The sequence below is a fragment of the Lissotriton helveticus genome, chromosome 6, assembly GCF_964261635.1.
Source record: "Lissotriton helveticus chromosome 6, aLisHel1.1, whole genome shotgun sequence".
In the NCBI taxonomy this organism is placed as follows: Eukaryota; Metazoa; Chordata; class Amphibia; order Caudata; family Salamandridae; genus Lissotriton; species Lissotriton helveticus.
This window is the reverse complement of record NC_136067.1, coordinates 17,655,027-17,682,043: the sequence shown is the minus strand read 5'-3', so window position 1 is coordinate 17,682,043 and position 27,017 is coordinate 17,655,027. Positions and strand designations below refer to the sequence as shown.

The 27,017-nt window shown below is 44.4% G+C and overlaps 1 protein-coding gene across 1 annotated transcript in view; it reads right to left on the bottom strand.

Moving 5' to 3' along the window:
* Positions 1-16,072, bottom strand: part of LOC144761653 (cytochrome P450 4B1-like) — a gene marked incomplete at its 5' end in the record, with an annotated part of 385,112 nt that extends 369,040 nt beyond the window's left edge. The window contains one exon of the mRNA XM_078646943.1: positions 15,905-16,072. Coding sequence (XP_078503069.1) covers positions 15,905-16,072 — 168 coding nt within the window. The remainder of the gene's footprint in view (positions 1-15,904) is intronic.
* Between the last annotated feature and the right edge of the window lie 10,945 nt (positions 16,073-27,017).

Sequence of the window (27,017 nt, the reverse complement as noted above, 5' to 3'; positions counted from 1 at the left end):
CCCCTGCACCTCTGAATGTGTTTTTATGCGTCATGTGCCTTTACACCTCTGAATGAATGTTATGCATTGCATCATGTGTTTTCCTCTTACACCCCTACAGGTATTGTAATACATAGGTGGTTGTTTTCTCCCTAGTACAGGTGGTGCTAGTGAGGTCCTGTTACCAGTGATTACTGGTTGTGTGCTCTATTTTTATATTGTGTGCTACACTGATTTTTCTTTCTACAAGTGCTAAGTTCTAAAAGTGCTGATACCCCTGACAGTGGTCCAAGTGGCCCTGTCCTGTGCAATATCCCTTGTAAATTCCGCCCGTGCCTGTTGGCACAGTGTAACAAGATGTGTGTTTTATCTGATGTATATTTATTATAATACAAAGGCTATTTTTACATAACCTTGTGTGGAGTTTCCTTTGTGGTGGGCCTTTGGTTGTTGTTGCTGGGGTGCGTGCGCAAATACTTAACCTACATCGCCTCCAAGTTTAGCCTTGCTGCTCGCGCCACGTTACCTAGAGGGTGAGTAGGGGTTATCTTGGCGTGTAACTCCCTTGCCCTGACTTGGGGGTGGTGGTCTCTGACTGACTTTGGCGAAAGCCCTGGCCAGCCGGGGATCCCATTTCCAACAGCAGGCCACACCTTAGATGGTATTTTTACTAATTTGGAAAATATATCAGTGTCTGATATTTTACCTATGACATGGTCCGATCATCATTTGGTTTTAGCAACCATTCAAATTAACAAAGTCACAACTCCCGCTACAAACTCTTCGCGAGAACTGTTCAAGGTCTGGAAGGATATCAACATCCCCTCCTTTAAGGAAGCGCTACTGAATTCCACTCCCAAATGGGCGGATGACCCAGATACCGCTGTTGAACAATATCACGTATGGGTAGGCCAGGCGGCCAATAAATTGGTACCGGAGAAAAGAATGTCCAGAAATAGAAGCACTCCTTCAGCCCCTTGGTATACTGAAGAGCTTAAAAAATTGAAGCAGCACTGTCGAAATAAAGAAAGAAAATGGAGGAAAAAGTATGATTGTCAGGATAAGATAGCCTACAAGGAACTCTTAACTCAATATAAACATCTAATAATAGAGACCAAAAAGAAGTATTACACAGAGCAAATCGAAAGCGCAAAAAACTCGAACAAAAAGTTGTTCGAAATAACTAAACATCTAGCGGGATGCGCCCCAGATCTCAATCCTCCTTGCTCGCAAGAGTTCTGTGATTCATTAGCAACATTTTTCTTCACCAAAGTAAACGATATATTCTCAGTATTTAACCAAGGTGAAGATCAATGGATCAGGAAAACAAAAACCTCTCCTCCAAGCAATACCCTTTCTTGCTTCACAGAGGTAACAGAGGCCAATATCCAGGACATCGTGAAAACAATTAAATCTGGATCAGCCTTGGATCCCTGCCCTTTAATTACCTTAAGGTCATTAATAGACACCGTAATCCCAGTTATTACTCAAATGACCAACCTCATGTTCCACACAGGAATCTTTCCTAACCAGTTGAAAAAAACTCTTCTTAAACCACTCTTGAAGAAACCTGGCTTGGACAAAACAGAATTAAAAAACTATAGGCCTATAGCTAACCTGCCCTTTATTGCTAAGGTCGTGGAAAAAGCCATGAACATTCAACTTGCGGGATTCATCGAGCAATACCATCTGCTTGATGAAACACAATTTGGGTTCCGTAGGTATCATGGGACGGAAACAGCCCTTATAAAGGCAGCTGACGACATCCGCTTAATTAGAGACCAAGGTGGAACTGCCTTGCTGGTGCTATTAGACTTATCGGCTGCCTTCGACACGGTTGACCATAAGATCTTAGTCAACCGTGTCGAAAGGATGGGAGTGCAAGGCCTAGCAAAAGACTTAATATCGTCTTTTCTAGCAGAAAGATCCCAGGCAGTCATACTGGGCCAATATGAATCGGCTGAACTGTCACTGCCGTGTGGGGTACCACAAGGTTCATCCCTTAGTCCGACACTTTTTAACATCTATGTGTCGGACCTCGCTAATACCATCAAAGCGCACGGGATGAACCTTACCTCATATGCAGATGATACTCAGCTGATATTGGCTGTCAGAAATGACGGGGAAACAGTGGCGGAAAATTTCAAGACAGGTATGCTGGCCATCGGTAAATGGATGTCAGATAACTGCTTGAAATTAAATTCCGACAAAACTGAGGTGGTCACTTTTGGCCACCTCAGCCCAAGCTGGTCCCCCACTTGGTGGCCATCATCTTTCGGAGCTGTACCTGAACCAGTCACGAAAGTGAGAAATTTGGGTGTCATCTTTGATAATAACCTAAACTTCATGGCTCACGCCAACCAGACAGCCTCCAATGCCTTCTACAAGCTACGATTGGTGAGGAAGATTCTTCCGTTTCTCCCTACCAATGTGGGAAAGACATTGGTTAGCGCAATGGTCCTTTCAGCGCTGGATTATTGTAATGGCTTGTTTGCAAATGCCCAAGTTAAGACAATCAAAAAATTGCAAACAATCCAAAATGCAGCAGCCAGACTTCTCCTCAACATCCCTAAATTCAAACCTATATCTGAATCATTGAGGAGTCTTCACTGGCTACCTGTTAGGAACCGAATTAAGTTTAAGACGCTATGTATCGTCTATAAGGCACTACACCATCAAGCGCCTCAGTTCCTCTGTGATCATCTCGTTCCGTACATTCCTACTCGAATGTTACGGTCTGCAGGATAAAATGACCTGATAGTGCCTCGAACCAGACTGGTCAACTGGGGAGACAGACGTTTTTTAGCTGCCGCCCCAAGATTATGGAACACGCTCCCACAAAATATAAGAACGAGTCCAAATCTACTGTCCTTCAGGAAGAAACTGAAAACTTGGCTATTTAACCTCTGAATAACAGTATAGATCTTACAGGAGGTATAACAGTACAGCGCCGAGACGCCTGCGGGCAATTGTTCGCGCTTAATAAATGCCAAAAATAAATAAATAAATAAATAAATAAATATTCCCATGATGGCTGGGAGCCCTTGAGTCCCTCCTGCCGGGTTGCTCGGTAAGGCTCGTGACGCCGGTGCCCCTCCTGTGTCACTGGATGAGGTGGGTTGCGTGGACATTCTTTTTGGTATGTATGCTTGTTTCAGTGGTTAAATGACACTTATTTCCAGTTGCTTGGCTTGAATAATGCTAAATTAGTGCTTATTTCCAGGTGCCTGACTTCAAAATGGCCGACACGTATTTTGTGCAGGGAGGTTTATGGGCGGCGCCTGACTTCAAGATGGCCGCCGTTCGGGACACGTGGCTTCATCTAGTTGCAGTTTATTTCACTTGTAGGGGCGCGCTGCAAGGTGCTTGCCGGTGGGTTAAGGGATCCGCTGCAGTGGGGTTAGATATTCAGTTTCAGTGACTCACCCCTTTTAGTTCTGACTGCAGCGCGTCTTCGCGCCCTTTCTTTCCTCTGTTTGCCGGTCTCGCGCTCTTTTTCTTTGGCCACAGCTAGGGCCGGTATTGCGCACAGGCGGCGTGCATCAAGGGCCGCTCCTCCTCGATACGCAGCTTCGCTTCTGGGCTCCACTCTCAGCAGCGGCAGCCAGGCGGTGTATGAGCGCGTCTTCGTTTCGCTCCCACGCGCCAATCCAGCGAAGGCGAAGGCTGCAGGCTCAGCGCGTTCGGCCGCTTACGAGCGGCGGGGGTTAAGCGACGTGGGAATTGATTCCAGATCCCACCCTCGTCGCCATTGTCGCTTCTTTCCCCCAAATGAACACAGGAGCCACAGAGGTAGGTTGAGCACGTCTTTATTCTTTCGTGCTTACCCCTGAACTGCCTTCTTCCCCTCACTTCCTTCCTTTCCTCCGCCCCTTCCCTTCCTGCCTGTCCTGTCGCAGACAGGGGTCAGGCAGTGGCATCACGACACCGTCCTGCATGCATTATCCCCATGAGGCACAGGGTCAGAGCTGATTTGCATATAGCCAGTGTCTAACCCAGGGTGGTGTGGAGTGCAAAAAAACGATGGATTTAGGCCCAGATCCTTGTACTGGGGTGAATGTATGACATTGTTCTACATTCTGTCCATCAACTGTGTTTTTTGCAATTTCACCCTGAGTGTGCTGGGGATGCTCAGACGTGAGTCCCAGGCTCTCCACACCACTGGAGTCAACTATCCAGGCTGATGAAGGCTGATAGCCAGAAACCGGTCCTTGGATGCTTGATTCCGGTCTGGGAAAGACATGGCTTGGTAGTTCGGACTGGACTGTTCCCATGAGGCACAGGGTCAGAGCTGATTTGCATATAGCCAGTGTCTAACCCAGGGTGGTGTGGAGTGCAAAAAAACGATGGATTTAGGCCCAGATCCTTGTACTGGGGTGAATGTATGACATTGTTCTACATTCTGTCCATCAACTGTGTTTTTTGCAATTTCACCCTGAGTGTGCTGGGGATGCTCGGACGTGAGTCCCAGGCTCTCCACACCACTGGAGTCAAGCTATCCAGGCTGATGAAGGCTGATAGCCAGAAACCGGTCCTTGGATGCTTGATTCCGGTCTGGGAAAGACATGGCTTGGTAGTTCGGACTGGACTGTTCCCATGAGGCACAGGGTCAGAGCTGATTTGCATATAGCCAGTGTCTAACCCAGGGTGGTGTGGAGTGCAAAAAAACGATGGATTTAGGCCCAGATCCTTGTACTGGGGTGAATGTATGACATTGTTCTACATTCTGTCCATCAACTGTGTTTTTTGCAATTTCACCCTGAGTGTGCTGGGGATGCTCAGATGTGAGTCCCAGGCTCTCCACACCACTGGAGTCAAGCTATCCAGGCTGATGAAGGCTGATAGCCAGAAACCGGTCCTTGGATGCTTGATTCCGGTCTGGGAAAGACATGTCTTGGTAGTTCGGACTGGACTGTTCCCATGAGGCACAGGGGCAGAGCTGATTTGCATATAGCCAGTGTCTAACCCAGGGTGGTGTGGAGTGCAAAAAAACGATGGATTTAGGCCCAGATCCTTGTACTGGGGTGAATGTATGACATTGTTCTACATTCTGTCCATCAACTGTGTTTTTTGCAATTTCACCCTGAGTGTGCTGGGGATGCTCAGACGTGAGTCCCAGGCTCTCCACACCACTGGAGTCAAGCTATCCAGGCTGATGAAGGCTGATAGCCAGAAACCGGTCCTTGGATGCTTGATTCCGGTCTGGGAAAGACATGGCTTGGTAGTTCGGACTGGACTGTTCCCATGAGGCACAGGGTCAGAGCTGATTTGCATATAGCCAGTGTCTAACCCAGGGTGGTGTGGAGTGCAAAAAAACGATGGATTTAGGCCCAGATCCTTGTACTGGGGTGAATGTATGACATTGTTCTACATTCTGTCCATCAACTGTGTTTTTTGCAATTTCACCCTGAGTGTGCTGGGGATGCTCAGACGTGAGTCCCAGGCTCTCCACACCACTGGAGTCAAGCTATCCAGGCTGATGAAGGCTGATAGCCAGAAACCGGTCCTTGGATGCTTGATTCCGGTCTGGGAAACACATGGCTTGGTAGTTCGGACTGGACTGTTCCCATGAGGCACAGGGTCAGAGCTGATTTGCATATAGCCAGTGTCTAACCCAGGGTGGTGTGGAGTGCAAAAAAACGATGGATTTAGGCCCAGATCCTTGTACTGGGGTGAATGTATGACATTGTTCTACATTCTGTCCATCAACTGTGTTTTTTGCAATTTCACCCTGAGTGTGCTGGGGATGCTCAGACGTGAGTCCCAGGCTCTCCACACCACTGGAGTCAAGCTATCCAGGCTGATGAAGGCTGATAGCCAGAAACCGGTCCTTGGATGCTTGATTCCGGTCTGGGAAAGACATGGCTTGGTAGTTCGGACTGGACTGTTCCCATGAGGCACAGGGTCAGAGCTGATTTGCATATAGCCAGTGTCTAACCCAGGGTGGTGTGGAGTGCAAAAAAACGATGGATTTAGGCCCAGATCCTTGTACTGGGGTGAATGTATGACATTGTTCTACATTCTGTCCATCAACTGTGTTTTTTGCAATTTCACCCTGAGTGTGCTGGGGATGCTCAGACGTGAGTCCCAGGCTCTCCACACCACTGGAGTCAAGCTATCCAGGTTGATGAAGGCTGATAGCCAGAAACCGGTCCTTGGATGCTTGATTCCGGTCTGGGAAAGACATGGCTTGGTAGTTCGGACTGGACTGTTCCCATGAGGCACAGGGTCAGAGCTGATTTGCATATAGCCAGTGTCTAACCCAGGGTGGTGTGGAGTGCAAAAAAACGATGGATTTAGGCCCAGATCCTTGTACTGGGGTGAATGTGTGACATTGTTCTACATTCTGTCCATCAACTGTGTTTTTTGCAATTTCACCCTGAGTGTGCTGGGGATGCTCAGACGTGAGTCCCAGGCTCTCCACACCACTGGAGTCAAGTTATCCAGGCTGATGAAGGCTGATAGCCAGAAACCGGTCCTTGGATGCTTGATTCCGGTCTGGGAAAGACATGGCTTGGTAGTTCGGACTGGACTGTTCCCATGAGGCACAGGGTCAGAGCTGATTTGCATATAGCCAGTGTCTAACCCAGGGTGGTGTGGAGTGCAAAAAAACGATGGATTTAGGCCCAGATCCTTGTACTAGGGTGAATGTATGACATTGTTCTACATTCTGTCCATCAACTGTGTTTTTTGCATTATCGCGGCACTGCTACTTCCCATGGCACGTCTTTCCTAGTATTGGTCTGCCCGTTTGCCACTCTACTTCCTCCTCCTGTAGAGCTCACAAATTCACCATCCTTGGAAAGGGGGATTGCATGCCTACTCTGTTGTGGAACCACACAGTATTGCTATCATTTGCGCTATCCCGTCTTTTGAGCTGTTGTCCCCATGTAGGAACTCAGTGATACCACCCACAGGGGATGAGCTATTCTGATACCTCCTCTCTCCTTCTGTGCCTGTCGCCCCAGTCCTCTACCCCACCGTCACCCCCCTCCCATCTTCTGTCATGTCCTGCTTGCCTTAAGATCGTTACTACTCCCCTGGGGAGCCCATTATCGCCACACGATGCCACTACTCAGAGCACTTCCCCATGGTTCTTTCCTCCACCCATACAAGAAACCACTGTTGCAGTACCTCTCTTTTTTTTAGAACAACCTTCTGTGCGCGCTGACCCCTTTGATTATCCTTCTCTTTATGCCTTCATGTGACAGGTTGTTCTTTTCTTGCCATTGAGCAAGTATCTTTGCCGTCAAGGCTGGGGTCTTATTCTCATCCCCTTCTAGGTGAGTCTGCCTCCAGTATTGGTAGGGACACATGCCAGGGGACACTGCTGCAGTGGTAGCTTTATACCGCCCCCGCAGGACAATCCCATAGCCCTGGGCACATTACTGTAGCATGGTTATTCCACATACCACGCATGATCAATTATTGAATGTGTCTGCATGTTTTTGACTATTCACCACAGGTTTAGAGCTGCACCCATGTTTTTAAAGCTCCGTCTTGCCACCATGCCCTGTCTTGGACTTTACACCTCCTTCTTCCAGATGTGATTGTGATCATTTACTCCTGTTATTCTACCTGTCTTTTTCCCTCCAGGTGTTCGCCAGGAGGTAGACTGTTTTTTATTCACACACTTCCACTTTCAATTAGGATTACGACACAAATCCAGATCTTAGGGGATGGAATCCCCTTTTTCACCTTTTCACCATCCCTACTAGAGTAGATGACGATCCCTGGTCCTGATGAAATGCCTTAGATCCTACTGGACGTCTCGGGCATGAAACATGTAGACCATTTCCACCTTTCACACATCACTTTCAGCTACATCAGGCATCATTTTCCTTGCCAGCCACAACTTTAACAGTTGGTTGTTATTATCCATAGCAGTGGTATCCAGTGAATAAAATTGTTTTTGGAATTCACTTGCTATTTTTAAGATGCACCTTTCTCCTCCCACTTCTACTCACCATACACACTCCCCCACACCTCTCTTTAGCTTCATTTTGTCAACTTGAGAAGAACTCCTGCAGAGAGCTCCCCTGTGGAGCTCGTTGAACATTGCAGCACCGTCCCAACAAGGAGCTGCCCTATAATGAACATGACATCCCTTGTGATATGTGAGGGCCCTTGTTCCTTATTGTAGTATTCCACTCCCAGTCCACTTTCTACACCTGGAACACCCAGCTTCTTCTGAGCCACTTCCCCTTCCTTTCCCTGCACTTCCTAGGAACTGCATACCTCTGTTTTAGCCAACAGTACTTTTCTAACCTCTACACACAACTTCACACAGTCTCTGAATATATACCACTTATAAATATAACCCCCGTACAGTTAACTTTAAAGGAAGTTGAGGAGGTCATAATTCAGAGTATTGGGGAAAGATCCCGATGGGGTACCACTTGACCTCTATAACATAATCCAGGATTCTGAGCTTCAAAGTTATTGAATGGTTTAGGACATTCTCCCCTACCAAGTACTTGTTCCACATCAAAAATAGTCCCTATCTTTACATGAGCACTGGCTATGTTACACAAGGACACATTCAGGTTTTATGGTCTCATAAAATGTTTCTTAGTGAGGGATCAAAGCTGTTCAAAAGCTGTGGCCACTGGGTGGGCCTTAAAATCTTCATTAAGGCAAGCCATGACCACTGGGAGATTCTTTCTAATAACTTCCTGGAATAGGTTTGAAGGTGCAACTGTCCCCCATGTAAATCTAAGACTGTGAGATGAAGGTTCAAGGCTGCTTTCTCCAATTTCCATCGAATAACATGGTTTAGGAGCCAGGGAGAGGGCCACCACATTTGGGTTATAGTCTCTAAAATCGTAAGCAAAAACTGTCCCTGATAACAGCAAACCCTCCACATTGGGCAATATGAAAAACTCATCAATTATAGGCGTGCAACCTCGTCCCCTAAAGTTAGGTAGCACCTCTATGCAATTAACGTTATCAAGTTTGCGAGTAGCCAACAAAGAAACCAAATTAAGACCACTGCCACCAGGTCTGGTATGTTTTTGAACTATTTAAAACAACACTAACTGAATAACTACCTAACGGCCCCCGGCAGTCCCAATCCCGCCCACTTAGTAAAACCACTGCGAAGCGCGGACATTTTGGGCACAAGGAAGGGGTTAAAGCGTATGTTTACATGTGTGTATAGTGTTGGTTTTATTTTTGGTGCGATAAGTGTATGTATTGAACAATATAGTACATTACTAACTGTTTTACTTACTGCTAATTTGCTCCTTGGACCCTCTTGGACCTTGTTGGGACACTGCTGGAACACTGCTGTGAGGGCCCAGAACACGCCCGAGTCACGGTACTGCCGCCTTCATCCAGGGGAAGACTACACCTACCGGCAACCCTTGCGGTGCGCACACACGCCGCGTACCGCTGATCGCAGCGCCAGGAGGCGCTGAAAAGGGGGCAAGGGCTCCCACAGTGCGGGACACGCGCGGGCAGCGCCCGGGCGAAGCCCGGGCTAAGGGCGGGCTGTCTGTGGCCGTCCGGGGCCGGGAGAGGCCAGTCCGGGAATTACCCTTCGGTGGAAAGGATGCTAATTGAAATATCTCCTACCGGCGGTAATCATTTAAACTCTGTTGCTGACAGTGACATTATTACTATTTTTCTATGTTTCAAGTCTTTAATTGTTTTAATGACTGACAATTTTTATTTTTTGTAAATTGTATTTCTTGGTGGGACCGTTATATTGATTTGCTGCTAACTTAGCCCCTTAGGTCTTTTATGTTTAGGAACATAGGGAAGAATATCCCTCCACAGTCTCGCCCTGTTACTAAGCAAAAAACAGCCTTAATTACTCCTCTCCCAAGTCTAACAGCAAAAGATAAAATGCTGCAAAAAACTATAGGGGTGCTTGCGTCTGCCATTGAAAACACAGAAAGGCGCCTTTCTCTCCCAACTGGTATGCTCCCTCCCTTGCCTTCTGTGAATGCATCCACGTTTACGATAGATACCCAGGATTCAATGTTAGCACCTTTCTTTGTTGGACTGCCAAGTGCCCAATTTACCCCTTCGAATCATGAAATTATGCCTACACAGCACAATTTGTCACTTGAACCCCTCCCCTTGTCAACCAGATTATCCTTGACACCTAAATATTGCCAACAAATGTAACTGTTGAACCCCCGCTTTTAATCGATTACTCTTCTGGGCAGGTGGGGTGCGATTTTCCTTCTAGCCCCATCTCTGTGTCATTGTCAGGGTCGATTAACGCCAGCCCGCATGTAACAACTAAAGGGCAAAAAGCGAGGCGTAAGCAAAAGCACATAAATAAGGAAGAACTACCTGTAAAAAATTGTAAAGGGAAGGGTACTCATAAACAGCATAAAGCTGTTCTAAATTCACTTGGATTGAAAGGAAATACGGCCAATGGCCAGACAGATAATGTTTCTGCCTTAATTAGTGTAGGCAACCCAGAAGCTGATGAGAATTTTTGGGGAAGAATGGAGACTTTGTTAACAACACTCCTTGAGCCCATTTGTTTAAAAATTACTATTATTGAAACCCGGGTTACCAGTATAATGGGAAAGTTGACTAACAACCATCAGCTTATACAGGTAGAACCACCCAAGACACTATCCCACTCAACCTCAGCTAACATATGTGAAAATTCTAAAAGGTATACCTTTGGATTTGGCCACCCAAGCCCAGCACAAAAGCAGGGAGGTTAATAAAAGACCGGAACTTAAAAACTTAGGAGCTAACATTGGAACTAGAGTAGTAGATCTAACAGGCCCAACTCGGGGAGGTAGTGACAACAGAAATTCTACATGCAATATAAGAAGAGATCAGCCTAGCCAAGAGGATAATGCAACCTCATCCCTACCAATTCTAAACTTACCTTCTGAAGCTACACCATACACGGTTGTGTTAGCTAATGTTCCAGCTCTGCCCCCAATGCTTTTGAACATTGGTCGACATTGAGGAATACATCCCTTCATTTTCTCTCCAAGAGGCTTGGACTTCATAACTCACTATTTTCTGAATTTAAAATGGCCAGAAGGGTTAGTTGGGCAGGCACATCTAGTAAATCCCTGAGCGGAGATTGTGTAATTCTAACATTTCGGTCACCGCTATTGGTACGGAACATAATCGAGAGGGGTTTTACCGGTGTAGTTAATACTGAGTTGATTAACATTCTTCCCCTTGGTTTCTTTTATTGCCCCATGCATCCTGGTAGTTTTCCAGGACTATATTGTCCAGGAACAAATTACATGGGTCTCATCCGAGGAAAATACTGTGTCCCGACATCGAATCCCTTTGAGATTCTGAGCGGTCTAGAGAATAATGATTGACTGCAAACGGACAATCTTGCCAACTTTCCTGGCAGAGTAGTCTACTCTATGTCTGTTTACAACCATGGGGACACTGTGAAGGAGCGGGTGGAGGATGCTAGTATCCCAGGGATTGAGGATTTTAATGGGGGGATGGAGGTTTTGGAAGTTGGTCCGGAGTCAGTGCTTCCAAATGGGACTGGAACATTAACAGTAGGTGTTGGGCCCCCTTCTTTCGTTCCACCCCTGCCTGTCCCCCCTTTATGCAATATTACCTCCTGGAATATTGCTGGAATTAAGTCCAAAATTGATAACCCACTTTGGCAGGACTTTATCCAGTCACAAGATCTGATCTGTCTCCAGGAAACCTGGAGCAAGGAACCGGTCCACCTTTACGGGTATAAGACTTTCCATACTTCGGCTGTTGAGGTTGTGCATGGGAGAGCTAAGGGGGGATTGAGTGTTTATATGTCAAATAAGATGAACATAATAAGGGTTATAGAGCCTATAAAAGGCATTTATTTTCAGTTTGTGATACTTGTATTGGACTCTGACACTTCAATTGCACTGGTTAATTTATATGATAATATTCCCCTGGGTGAAGTGTCAAATGTCCTTAACAACCTGTCCAAAGCATTGTCGTCACAGGGTAAAAGCATCAGGCACGATATGATGATTCTTTTGGTGGGAGATTTTAATTGTACTCTATGTAGTATGGCGGAAGATAATAGATGTGGAGTAACATGGGAAGACGGCTTGTGTCAATCACATTTTAATCACACTCCTCTGGGTGAACAGTTAAATGAAGTACTTGGCAAGTTTGACCTGGGATTTGCGAAAGAAGTTTGTGTGCTACCATCCTTCCTACCACCAACATTTAATGGGAGGGGTTGTTCCTCTACTATTGACTATGCTTTTGTAACTAATAATCATGCTGACAGAATTTATTCTTTTAAGGTCTCAGACATTGCATTAAGCGATCATTTCCCGCTTTGTATGGCCATTTTGATGCCAATGAAGACCCTCTTAAGGAGTAACTCGGAAAAAGATAGAGTAGATGAAACCTTGTCTATTGGTAGTATAAATGGGTACTAGTTACGAAGGGCCATGGTCGATCAAACAAAAATACTTAACACAGTAATCGGCAAATGCACATCTGAGCTCGTGATTTGTTTGGGGGAAGACTCTACCCCTGAAATTCTCCTTGCATCTTTCTTAACCATCTCTAATGAAATTAGGAGCTCCCTCATGAGACAGTGTAAAAATAAAAGAGAAAAGGGAGGCTGGTTTAACTCTAACTGTACTCGAGCTTACGCTCTTTTAAAGAAAGAACTGCACAATAAACCAAGAAGTGTTATGGAGGTAAGGAGACTTAGGAAAGAATATAAACTTGCTATAAAAGATAGGAAGAACACGTTAAAAGCAGAAGCATGGGAAGACTTGCATTCAGCTTCTGAAAATAACAATAGTGCAGGCTTCTAGAAGATTGTTAGAACCCCCTTTTTAATGGAAGAGGCTGGCGCTAAAATAGAGATAGCAATCCCAGAAGCAGATTGGATTGGGCATTTTGCAAAGGTATATGAGGGAGAGGTATCTCTAACTTCTCCTTGTTCTCCTACTCCTTATCCCGCTTCAAGAAATTTGATGTTTACCTTGGACGAGGTTGAAAAAGCACTCCACGCAAGTCAGGGCGGTAAGGCTCCTGGCCCGAACGTTGTCCCCATAGATATCTTTAAAGCTATTATTCCTCTGTGGGCTCCCCTTCTGGTCCAGGTGCTTAACGCAAATTTTATTACAGGTTTTTTGCCCACCTGGGTGGGGTCCATAATCGTGCCCATCTTCAAAAAGGGGGATAGACATGATCCGGGATGTTATAGACCCATCTCCCTGTTGATTTTGTTTTACGAAAATAGCTGGGCGGATAATCTTGGACCGTCTTCTAGTCTGGGCCGATGACAACTCTATTTTATCTGATTTACAATATGGTTTTCGTTCTGGCCTAGGGACAGTGGAGCAGGGCTTAAATCTTCTTATGTTGGTGGGGAAGTACACAAGGGCAAAGAAGGGGAACTTGTTCCTGGCCTTTGTTGACCTCTCTGCCGCATTTGATTGTGTGGTTTATTCCAAATTGTGGTTCTTGCTACGACAACTAGGGGTTGATGAAAATATTATTTATTTTCTTAAACGCTTTTATAGTGATGCGTCAGCTCCCGTCTGTTATGGCCTGAAGGGGGAACGCACGGCCAAAATCCCAATTAGGAGTGGAGTCAGGCAGGGATGTGTTCTGGCTCCATTCCTTTTTAATTTGTATATGAATGGTTTGGAGGTAGCCCTGTGCAGTAACAACTTAGATTCCCCATATGTAGCTGGTCGACCAATCCCGGCTCTTTTGTACGCAGACGATGCTGTGTTAATGTCTCGTACTCAAGTGGGACTTCAGCGCGTGGTGGATAGTTTTGCCCTTTTCATGAAAGATCTGGGGCTAAGGGTAAATACGTCGAAAATATTCATCATGCGCTGTGGCAAGGATTGTAAGACCAAAAGGGCCATTTTTATTGCAGGACAGAAGCTTGAGGCTACTAAGCAATTTTCTTACTTAGGCATAATATTTACTCAGAATGAGTCATGGGGACAGGCAGTAGCAGCCAAAAAACTTGCGATGATCTGTTCGACCGCTGCCCTGAAGACTTTTGCCAAAAAATTAGGTACGAGACCGCCTGTTGAGCTTATTAAGATCTACAAAGCCAAATGTGTATCTGGTGCTACCTATGGGAGTGGGGTATGGGGTTTTGCTGACCCTAACTCCATCCAGGTAGCTGAAAGCTCTTTTCTGAAATATATCCTCGCAGGTCCCAAGAGAACTTCTAACTCTAATTGCCACGTAGAACTAGGACTCCCATTCATATCCGATCTGATTAATCTTGATCCTGTGCTCTTATGGCACAGGCTGTGGACTAAAGAAGAAACCAAGCTGAATAGGGATATTGATCAGATATCTTGAAGTTGGAAGGAACGATGAGGATACCATGGCTGAGCTACGTGTTTAAGTTTCTCACGGATATTGGAAAGCCGGAATAGTTCCTAAATCCTCTCATTATCTCAGCAATTTCAAGAAAAAATTTGAGGAAGGAGGGTTTGTTTTGGATACTTTAAGTACAACAACAGAGGTTTTAAAACCATCTGTCCTGCAACATCAATTGTTATTAACTACTTTTAATATTCAACCCTACTTGGTTTATGTTCCTGGCAATTATGATAGATTTTTATTATCTCGTTTTAGATTTGGAATTTTTCATAGACTGGTTAGTTTTCCAACTGTAAATGACTGGTCGCATGATTTACAGCCTTGTCCCTGTGACGATGTGTCGCTCCAAAGTACCATGCACGTCCTTTTATTTTGTAAATTTTACAGACTCCTTAGGAGCGGTATCTTACTGCCTCTATTGAGACAGATGGGCCTGCGCCAATGGCGTCTGGCCATGTCAAGTATTCAATATTTGGATACTGAACGACGTGTTGCAACAATCATAATGTTTTTGAAAAGAGTGATATATTGCAGAAAAACTATGATTACGTAGTGTATTTTAATTATAGTAAGGATGCCTTTATTGGAATTTTGCCACCAATGAATTGTTCTTTATATACTTTTTGTATGTTTTTTTTTTATGACATGTTGATTTTGTAAAATGAATTGAATTGTGACAATTTTTATAATTATGTATGCTTTTATGATTGCTTTTAACAATCGAATAAAGCTATATTTGACTTGAACAGAATTACATTATTTAAATAACTGAAAACAAAGCCTTGGCGTGGACTATTAAAAAGAAAAGCATTAAACCCTAAAAACTGTGAGCTCTCCAATATGCAATCCTGTGCTCAAATCTTGGCTTCTCCACTTTGCTAGATTGTGTGATCCACAGCCCATTACTTAACTACACAAGTCATCATTTTGTTTAACCATCTGGTTTGAGAGCACATTGAAGTAACTCAAGATAAGGCCTCTGCGCTACAAAAACCTCCCTTATGTATAGTTAATATTAAATAATATTGCTTAACATGGAATAACAATATTAGCTATCTTCATAGACATGAGAAAGTGACACAATTTGGGCAAGGGGTGGCAATGTCGTTAGGGCACAGGTAATTCCTGTTACTTTTTTTCTTGAAATGACTAATTTCAATAAATGTCACGCCATTAATTCATCAATGTTAGCGCCTGTACACGATTGAGACAAATACATTTTTTCAATGCTGAAAAGTACATTTTTCGGTTTCAAAGTCGTTATTATGTATGTCGTGATATTCTTTTGTCCATTTTCATCTTTTGATAGCTCAGCTTGTGCTTTGGAACCAAAGCAGGCCCCTGGCTCGGACTTTTCAATGCTGTCCCAGTCTCTTCTAAACATATGGGGCTTATTTACAAGTCCCATGCGACACAGGAGCGCCACTTTTAACACAGGAAAAAGTGAGGTACCGGCGGCGCAAGAGGCTCTCCTCTTCAGTGGGCATCTCAAGAAGCGGTTGTCGGTGTTAGAAGTCCCGGCAGCAGCACCCTCGATTCTTTACAGCGCCTCGACCGGCTGAGTCAACGCGTCAAGGCGCTGGGAACCCCCCCCACCCCTTCTTACCTCCTTGGTGTGACCAAAGAACCAGTGTTTGGGGGGTCCGGGGAACCCTGCAAAGCCTGCGGCCAGCCTCCGATGCTGAAGATAAAGCGCCACGACTCTCAGCATCAAGGCGCCGGCGCACAGCCAGGCAGCGGCCGGGAACAGCCAGCTCCCGTCCAGAGGCATCCCCAGGGGTCAGAGGCGTCCCGAGGGGTCGGAGGCGTCCGCTCCGGCTGGCTTCCTGCTGATTCCTGCAGGCTCAGCTGAGGCTTTTCATTCATACAGTGCTCATGTCATGTGCCGTAAGCGAGGGGACGTCCATACACTGCGCCACCTGCTGGAGCTTGCAATACGAATCATCCCAAAAGTCCTGTTTCAGTAACACTTCATAAATAACTGAACACAGCACCTTACTTTTACACCGTGCACAATACTTTGGAAATTCCCCAAATGTTGTAGCATGTTTCTATAGGAGGCTGTGTGTTTTATAGATGCATGCATGGGGAGACAGAAAATCCACGTACAAATGATTATTTTGTTTTTGTAAGAATATGGGGCATACATTTAATTTCAAACGTGGCAGGTCTGGCCAAGCGGTAATTATGTCACTGCAGGTTTATACCACTAGACTCTCAAACCCTATTTGGAGTGAGATGAAACCCGGGCCGGGGGATTCGAAGCCGGATCCATGAGGGGCCCGGGCCAAACTCTGGCCGGAGGCGGGAAGACCCACCTCTGCAAATTTGAATAGCCCGCTCGGAAGGGGGCGACCAGGATTATTAACTCTCTGTACCACAGCTTTTCATGTTGGTGACACGCCATTCTGGAAAATAAAATTTCGGGACACGATAATGCGAGCAGCAAGCCCGAGCCCGAACCACCCAAGACCTTGCCAAGGCCGAGCCTACTGAGTTTGCCAATGCTTGTTTCAATGGCATTCAATTAAGATAGCGTATTTACAAATCCGAAACCTGTTTAAGAAGCAATCAATCTACAAAATGTACTTCAGTGCATCTATCTGTAGTAAGTGTGATAGTATTTCAGTTGATTTCATTATAGATTATGCTCACCAAATCCTAGACTTTAATCACAGGACTAGTTTGGGCACCCAGTCGGTATCTACTGTGCCCAGAGCACACAATTAACGCCAACTAGCTGCAGTCTGTGCAGACAATTAACATCAGGTAGATGCAGTCTGTGCATACAATTAACTTCAGTTTGCTGCAGTCTGTGCACACAATTAACTCCAGCTAGCAGCTGTCTGTGCACACACATCTTCAGCTAGAACCAGGCTATGCACACAATGACCTTCAGCTAGAACTCGTCTGTGCGGACAATTCGCTTCAGCTAGCTGCAGCCTGTGCTCACAACTTCAGCTAGAATCGGTCTCCCACACAACTGACGTCATTTAGCCCCAGATTGTGGGCACTCCATGGCACCTGATGAGGGTTCATACGGAACATAAATAAAAACAAATGCTTTGCCCTAAAATGAATGTCTCATAGCTCAAGTTTGGACCCACAACCAGCCTCGGTTGTCTCGGGTGTAGGCATATAATCAGAAGCACGTGGAAGCCCCAGATACCGGACACAGCACTAAAGCCATCAGGCGCGCAACACCCATTGGATTCAAAGGGCTTCAGCCCCCCCCCCCCAGTTGTGTGTGGCAGCCCGGGATGAGACAGCTTTCGGGGTACACACACAGCTGCATCTGAGCACTTCACAGGTCTTTAAAATACCATTTGTATGTTAATGAGGCCTTGCTGCTGTTTCACCCCTTCTAAGAGCCCCTGCAGCTCCACTCTGCATGCTGCTTAAAGATTCTGCCCCCCCCCCCAAATTTTGTCTTGGCCCCCCCACCCCCCGAAATTTGGCTCTAGTTGTGCCTCTGAAAGCCATCACTAGGGGGTGATACACTATCAACGTACCCTGACCCTGAAGTTTGTTCACGTCGAACTGGGACGCACTAATCCAGTCACCTTTAATGCTAACCGTGTACTTATTGCACTTCCACGAGTTCCATATGTTTCAGCCCTGAGATCTTGGTTAAGGAACTCGTGAAGAAACCGGTCTTCAGGGAAATTAAACATAATTTGGTATCTGATGGGCTTGAGTTGCGCTGAGGTCTGTGCAATCTCTGCTCGGGAGGTGAGCATGTTAATGCTTCCCTTATCTGTAAAATTAATTGCATTACGAATGCAGCGGGGGGGGGGGGCAGAGAGGTGTCTGTTGGTGACTAGGAATGTGGGAGGCTGTCTGCAGTGCTGCACATATCCCAGATATGCTCATTCTCCTCATAAATCTGATCGATGGGGACATGAGCTGGCAGGAGTTTGGCATTAAAATACCATACCTGCTGCCACACAAAAACAAACTGGGCAATTTGGTGACACTCACTAACCAGTAGGCATCTGACTACACTTGTGCACAAACAAACCACTTGTACCTGAGAGACAGTAGCAACCCCACTATGGCTGTCGGGACTGTAGATGGAAAAAAACAGATACCCATCTGCCTCTGATTCATGCCCTCCACAGCCGCAAGTAAAATGAAAAACCTAAATGAACCTGTGCAAATAACCTGTGCTCACCCTCTCGGCGCTGGCACAGAGTACTCAGGCTTAACTTAATAGACAAGGTGTAAAGTATTTGCTCACACTTTAATTACAGTAACAAAGAGAAAATACCAAAAACAACTACACACCAGGTTAGGAAAATAGAGAATTTTTAAAAGAGTTAAAAAAAAAAAAGGTAGAACTTTAGCTATGCATTTATAAAGAATAAAATGCAATATAGTGCTTAAAAGACAATAGCGCTTATGGGTTACTTGAGGTCATACTGGACTGGGATAAATCCAAATTTTCAGGTAGACCGCAATGGAGGGCAGGCTGGCTACAGGACCCATGCAGGGCTTGGTGAAAAAGTATGTTGGCTTGAGCTAGCGTCAGCACCAAAGACTCAATTTGTGTGTTCCGATTCATGCAGTTGGATCGATGCATCGTAGTCGAACCTCACAGTCAGGTTCAGTGTTGTTATCAAACCCATGATGCTGCATCGTAATGAAGCTGCAAGGGGGTGTCCTCGATGTGGAGATGTGTCGTCATCAAACCATACAGGGATGTGTTCAGATCGGTGCTGTGTTGGTGTCAAACTGCAAAGTCGAGACCGATGTTGTCGTCAAGCTGCCCAGGGATATCATCCATGGGCTCTGCGCCGGCTTCAAAGGCAATTGCGTCTGTTCCAATTGGCACAAAGTCAATACTGCGTTGTGTTTTGTAGGAAAGCAGCTTCAGAACTCTCTTTAAAGGCAGAGGACTGGATTGACAGCCCTTGGCAGGGCAGGACTCACAGTTGGAAGAGTCCAGCAACTTAAGCAGAGTGAAAGGAAGTCTTTGATGGCCCTGAGACTTCAAAAACAGGAGGCTAGTCAGCAAGCCCTTGGAGAACCTGGGTGCAAGGACGTAGAGAGCAGGTCCAGTCCTTCTTATTCTCAGGCAAGAATCTGCAGGACAACACAGCAAAGAAGGTAGGAAAGTGTCAGCCCCTCCTACAGCACAGTAATCACAGGCAGCAGGCCAACACAGCAAAGCAGTTAACAGAGTGGCAGTCCTATCACCAGCACAGCAGCTCTTCTTCCTAGCAGAATGTCCTAGGTTCCAGCAAAATTCTGAATTGGTGGTGACAGCGGTCCATTACTTATACCTAGTTGAGCCTTTGAAGTGGAAGAGACTTCAAAGAGTGTTGCAGGGTTTCTGCATATGCACAGAACTATGCACAGGAAACCAGGACCTCAGTGTAATGTGGTGCACCAAAAAGACGACTCAGTGCCCAGAAACCCCTATCTGGCTAGCTGTAGTATCTAATTCGTTCTCCGTACTACAGCGGTTCTGCCAATGATTCGATATCCTAGAACAATGCGACTCAGGTTCTCTCAGAATTTGTGGGTACAAGACACTCTTTCGCTTAGACACTCATACCTGTTCACAATGTGAGTAACAAGAGACACTGTATAGTTTAAAATGTTTATTTCAACTAACGTGCTCTGTGATGCAGTACACGTGCTAATGTAAGCAAAGAAGTGCATGCAAACAATTTCATCAGCATAGTTACAATACCATATAGTACAAATGGGGAAAGCATTATTATAATGACAGTGGATTAAGCTCTATTGTGCTTACCACCCTCCCCATGCTACGAGCTATGTTTATTATATCAATAGAAGACCTCTGGGCTTGGACAGTGGAACCCCCTACCTCAAGTATTAGATGATAGGATTTACATCTCCGGACAAGCACAGCTCTTCCTGCTGAAAAGGTTTACTCCAAGTGTCTCTAACATGCAACCTGTGCCATATTAAAAGCAATTAAAAGTTTCAGAAGCGCAGCTGTGTTCCATGTTATGTCTATATGTGTGTGGGATGGACCAAAGCTGTTTAAACCAGTGGTGTTGTTTTCTGGCCTTGAACACGATGTACAGATGAGAACTCAGTGCACAGCAGAATAGTGCAAGGCAGACAGCTCCCATGCGAAGCACCCAAAACATAAGTATTTACAAGAACCAATGTATGTAGTGTTGTGTGCAAAAGCGGCAAAATGGCTGTGATGCAAGGCACAAACTCATGCTGAGTTAGCCACATCCGCTGGCACCTCCTAACCCTCACAACACCCTCCCCTTTGGGAAGTCCTACGCATAGTGACTGTAGTAGAACACAGAGTTTAAAAAGTCTGAGCAAAGAAGAGCCAAGATCCATTTTGGAGTGAACATAAAGCGAAGAAAGCCAACTGGATGTGAAAGAGGAAAGAAGAAAAGAAAAAAGAAACTCCATGGTGGCAAAAAAAACAATCCATCAGTGTGTAAGCACAGTAAGTTGCAACAACTTCCAATTGGAAACCGTTGTTCTCATCCAAAAAAGTAGACGCCATCCAGTTCAAAAGTTCAAAGCTGCAGACTTGCTTTTTAATTATAGGTGTATCCAGTACAGTAGGTGGGTAACTTGCATGGTACTCGATGTAACTCCTTTGTAGGAAATCATGCGCAGCCCCACAGATGTCCCACTGAGCTAGTACTCTGCGCGCAGCAGCACATGCCTTCAAACCAAAACCAGAATATTTCTGCTCATGAGACACCAGAGGGCTCATCAGTAAGTCAGAATCCGGGTCAGGAGATGCTGTGTTTGTGAGGCATAGATCCAAAGCCCACTGAAACTAGACTATAAGCCACGCTTAGAGATGCCAGTAGCAAGGAACTGTAGCATTCAAGCGTGCAGTTGCAAAGTAGTTGTAGCAAGGCCGGGTTGTGAACGACCACAAGAAGAGAAGCTATTTATGAGCATGGAGATCAACAGGAAAACTCAGGCAGCTAAGGCGAGTGTTATTGGCAACGCACCGAAGAAACTGGAAAAAATAAAATGATTAAAAGCTGGGATCACACCAAAAATAGTCTGAAAAGATGTTACAAGGCCAGAGCCTACAACCTTAAAAAAATGCACCAGCCCTGTTGTATGTGATACATTGAAAATAGAATGAATTAGATCAACTAAATGTTGTGGGAGGTCAGTGTTTAAAGAGCGGGAACTTCTGCTCTTGTATTAGCCATCTGCAGGACATAGATCTCACAGGCAGAAGTGAGAGAAACTTCTTTCTGGTGCTCTTATTCGGCTCAGCTTGTCGAACTCTGACCTCAAGGTCGGAATAAAAGGCCAAATCGAGGTATTGAAACTCCCATGTGAGGGAGGAAGGAGCACATTTTTACAGCAAACTACACGTTGTGAAACAGTAACAATGTATGGGATCCCTTTTAACATGACACATCATTTTTCATTATTTAAAATTAAATAACTGCCATTTAACAAGAGTGTGAGAGTTGGCTTGATAGAGGGGATGGGTTTACCTTTTAAAATACATGCCAAATTCGGTGCCTCTCAATTACAAGCGCCATGAATTTGTATGTTCTTACACATGAGGGAGTGACCAATGGATGAGTCACAAGATTCACCAGTCAGATACACCTCTGCGTCATCCCACAAACATCTAAATGTGAAAGGTAGAGACCAAACTTTGTTAAGGAAAGAATTTCGTAATGGCTCAAAGCGGCCTAGGGAAAAATTGTCATGCATGATGTGAATTTAAATAATGAGAAAGGCAGTGTTATCACTACATGAACGCGCCACACAGCAGATTTTGTTTCCACTACTGAGAAAGGCAAATGGGTCTAATGTCTCGATTTGTAAAAGGGTGTAAGTGGCATCTTTCATGGACATAGATTGTTGTCTTTCAGTCAAATTAAATGGTAAAAACAATGAGGATGAGTTGACATAGTCCCATGGGACGCGACCCATCTTAAGTGTCTAGACAGAGATGGTGTGGAACCTCCATTGATACTCATCCAGTTATATCTTTGTGATCCACCCATTTTTGTTTGGTTTTTGCACTTTATTTTACACACTTGTTTTTAACTTTCACATCCTCTGGTAAGGGTGGGCCTTAGCGCGCCCATACCGCCGAGGTACACCACCTGACGGTCCTGATGAAAGCCCAGTAAATGACACATAGACGGGCAGAAACATGTTGACCCCACTTTAAGTGGAAACAACCGAGTCATTAACTGGTAAGTTTCCCACACATATTTTACTTATGTCAAACTGACCATTGAATAAAAAAAATTCTGTATGGTACAGTTTCTGACATTTTTAATTCACATTTCTTTTTGACACTTTTGCCACAAAGAACCTGCTCCGCAGTAATCTGGCGTTGTAGCATACCAGGGAGGCATTCGGCTTCTCCTGGTGGGCCCGATGATGAAGCATGTCACCACCCAGGGTGGTGAGTGAGGGCTTCCTAAAAAATAAACGCTGATTTCCACTGTGACTTCTTCAGGGAGATTTCTTCTCTGTGTCTAGTGCTTACACACTTCTCTTACGACACTCTTTTGTTGTTTTACAAGATTTAACAGGGGGACCAAGAGTGTCCTTTTCCCTCTCTCTCAATTTGTTATTACAGTGGGGGATACTGGTCCATGTAGCACTCCGTCTTTGATATTTAGAAAGATTCTATTGACTGTCCAGCATTGTCTCTCATTTCACTAGTAACAGTGTATGTGCGGTTTTTTCCAATTCTTTGGAAACACCACTACCTATCTCTGTATGCACCATCTTAAGTGTCTACAAAGTTCATGCTAACTGCATAATAGAGCGAAATTGGTTCTGACCATGATATAATAATGATACATCATCCTGTACAATATCAACAACAGATGAAACAATGTTGTCTAAGGTTTATATCCTGGAAGAAAGGTATTAATACTATTATCCACCACAGCAAGAACTTTTTCAAGATTAGCTTGATCTATTGCCCTTATACGTGAAGCTGCTTCAATTTGAGACAATTTCCATATTTCATTGTAAGTAGCATAAATAAAATGTTTAGGTCTACCGGGCCTTTGATAAAATCAGATAAATCCACATCATTTGATAAAGTTGATAGATGTTGTTTAACAGAAGCTAGGGTTGAGTGTAATAACCAACTTTGACATAATTAACCAACAGAATAAGTTGTAACTGAATGTACATGCAAACATCTTGGACCAGGCCTATCCTATGTGCACCCAGGAGCCCAGTATGGAAATGCAGTTGACACGCATCTGCAATAGCTTCCTAAAGCAACCCCCCACCCCCCCACCCCCCCATGGAGTCAAAAATTGAGATATTTAATGTTACATTCGTAAAGAAGGACAGAAACTCCTCAATGGTGTAAATGGCAGTAACATTCTGCAAGGGACGGAATGGCAGGAGCATTCAGCTGTTTAGAAGTAGCTTAAACCCAAACAGGTAGTTTGATACATGGAAGCATTTAAAAATAACATTTGTGTCAGAATGAGACAGGCATGATACTAAGCGTCTGTGCCCTGCATCTGCCAGGTTCTGGAACCCCAAACTGATTTCAAATCAACTGTATTTTTCCATTGGTCATTTTTTCTTGCCTTCCAGGCCCTATGATTGTGTTTTTTACATATATTTACTATTTGCAAATGTGACTTATTATCATTACTCATTTTTCTGAACATTAATATATTCCTTATACCTCTGTGCTTTTATGTCTTTGTTGTTTCACAGGACCTTTCGTTACCTTTATGGTGCCTGTCCTTTTCCACGTCTACTTTATTATCATTACACATCCACATCACAGACCTAGGTGAGCCCCTTCTAGACAGAGAGTCATTTTATCAGTAGCTGACCTTTTAGGGATAAATGGCCTCATTGTTGTTGTGACTATATACTCTAGAAAGTCTTTCGTCTACAGGCATAATAGACATTCTACGGCTTATTTACTTATTTTTTCTTGTCTCATCACGATATCATGTTTATCTGAGTATGACATGTGTTATAACGTGTTTGTTTATTTATGTTTTCCCTGCATTTTTCTCCTCTCTTCCCCCTCTCCCCTTCTCCCACGTTCCTTTGGACAGTTCACTTGAGTGTATAACGATGTATATACCGGGATAAATTGTTTTTAACAATGTCTTATTACATACAAAAGATGGCTTGATACCTATAAATGAATTGTAACATGTCTCACCAGCCCCTAGGCTGTCCAGTAATAGTGCTGGGACCTTTTTCATACTATATTTATTAATGAGAATCCCTTTCTTTTCAACAGATAATTTCTGTTGTGTCTCCCATCTTGGATCACAGTTTTTAAAATGTATTGTGGTGTAATTGTTTTGTATTTTATGTGTTATTTATGATAGATGTAATTAATTTGTATCATTTTACGTCTTGTTTTCAGCCCTGACAAAGTTACAATACGTAACGAAACGCGTTGGCTGTGTATGTTCTTTTTGGTATAATTACCCAAATAAAGAAAAGAAAAATCAAGACTACACGTTTCTACGTAATTCCTTTGAGTGCGCCTTCCATTCTGTCTTCATTCCTGTTTGTTGTATTTGTGCCTAGGGACAACGGGCACAGGAAGTGTGCTGCACCACCTTTATTCTTATTCAGACTAGTGTTTTGGTTGTGCTAAACCTTGGTCTTGTTGTCCTGTTGCTTTTGTTAATACATGTCATTGCCACCCTCTACCAATTTAAGGATGAACAAATCAGAATATACCAATTTAGTGTGGGTAAGCATGACTTTTATATTTGAGTCAGAATTTTATTTGAAATAAAAAGATTAAGGGTTTGATATGTCAAAACTCGAAAAATATGTACATTGATTCAACTGGGTTTGTGAACTTCCCATCGGCGAGGTGGGGCAATGTTCCTATTTTGTGTAATTAAAAACAGCCCTAAAAGTACTAGTTTTATGTAAATAGTGGTGGTCATAATGCTGGTAGCAAAACAGGTCAGCATAATTCGCAGAATTCAAATACAATTGCTCAGCATCAAATACTGCATAATATTTTAACTCTGAAAAGAGAGAGTGAATGTCCCGCACATCCCAGTCATCAGAACGTATGTTATATTTAACTGCATCACCCATTGAAACAAAAAGTACATTTGGAACATTAATAATCTTGGTGGGAACATGTATTTAAAACAGGACTTTATCCCATACTATGCCATCCGTAACTGGCAAGGCCGTAATGTTGATAAAAGTCTGGTCCCTTTTCATGATGTGTGACGAACACTGCGGAGCCAAAGTTCCATCTACCAGTTCAACAGCAGAGCATTCTTTAAGGTAGTGCTCATTGATCAAAAGAAAAAGTACTGTCACAAATCCGATGGGCATGAACAAAAACATAAAGATGAGCACTAGCCAAATATATATCCAAGAAGGAACCAAATAAGTGCGTTTATATCAGGAGATAAAAATTGAAAATTTCAAAGGGATCAATGTAGATGTGGAATGTGAGCCAAAGGAAAAACGTGACTGGTTCCCGGTTGTTGCATTCAAACCAGGCAATGACGCACTTGCAGGGTAAGCATAGTCTATTTCTTCATTGGGTGCTGTGGACTGTGGGACCAGTATAGGAGTAGCAACAGAGTCCATCTCAATGGCAGTGTCTGGCTGTGTGTCATCTAATGAGCCCAACCCAGGATGTCCAGGAAGAGGCATACGATAAGGGAGCCGGCAAACTTTTCAGAATCGGCCAGATGGTTAAGCTTGACATTGTCAATGGAGATGCATCTTTTGTCTCTGCGACTGGAATTGGTGGTAAAATGACTGTACGAGTTCCCTGTACACCCAGCACGGGAACGTGCTCGATAGGATGGACCTAATTCTTTTTTGTTCTCCACTTTCTCTCTGACCAGTGCTCTGACTTTAGGTAGCCAACCGACTACTGGAATCTGCAGTGCACCATCAGTGGGGACGGGTAAATGTTCCTTTGCAAGACTGTCTCTTGTATCTTGTAGGTTCTGTAATACAGCAGAATGTTTATCTACATTAAAAGGGACTGCTTGAGCCATCAAGTCTAGACCATCAAGGTCTGGCACAAACATTTCATGCCAAAGAGATTATTAAGAGCACGTTGAACCCTATAAAAAGGGGCAAACCAGTTCCTGCCAGCTCCTAGGACTCTAGCTGTTAAGGATTTCTTTAAATCACAGTTCATTCACTCCACGACCAAATTGCCTTTTGGCCTGTATGGAGATGAAAATTTTACTTGCACCGCCCAAAGACCTCATGGATTCTCTGTGCGCCTTATTGGCGAACACCGGACTCCCGGCTGAATGTAAGGTGCCCACTGCAAAAATTCCCACAAAGACACACAAATCCCTGATTACAGTTTGAGTGTCAGTGCTGTGTTGTGGCCAAACCCATAGAAAACGTGTGCAGGAATCAACTGCAACTAAGATGAATTTTTAGGCAGTATCTAAGGAAAATGGAAGGCAGTAATCCAAATAGACACAACCAAATGTCCTATTGGATATGCATAACATAGTTTGTGGTGGGCACGCTATCACATAAGGCTTTATTTGCTGACAGAGGTCACAAGAAAGCACATAAGTATGTGTTTGTTTATATAAGCCGTGCCACCAGTAACGTTGTTGCAAGATACTGACCGTGGCAGACTCACCAGCAAGCGCCGAGACCATGCCCTTATGTGGTGCAACTATCAATGACCGCCTGTGATCCGCGTTGGGAATTAACCTTTCATCAACATTGTTTATTTCTTTAAGGAACTGTATCAAGTC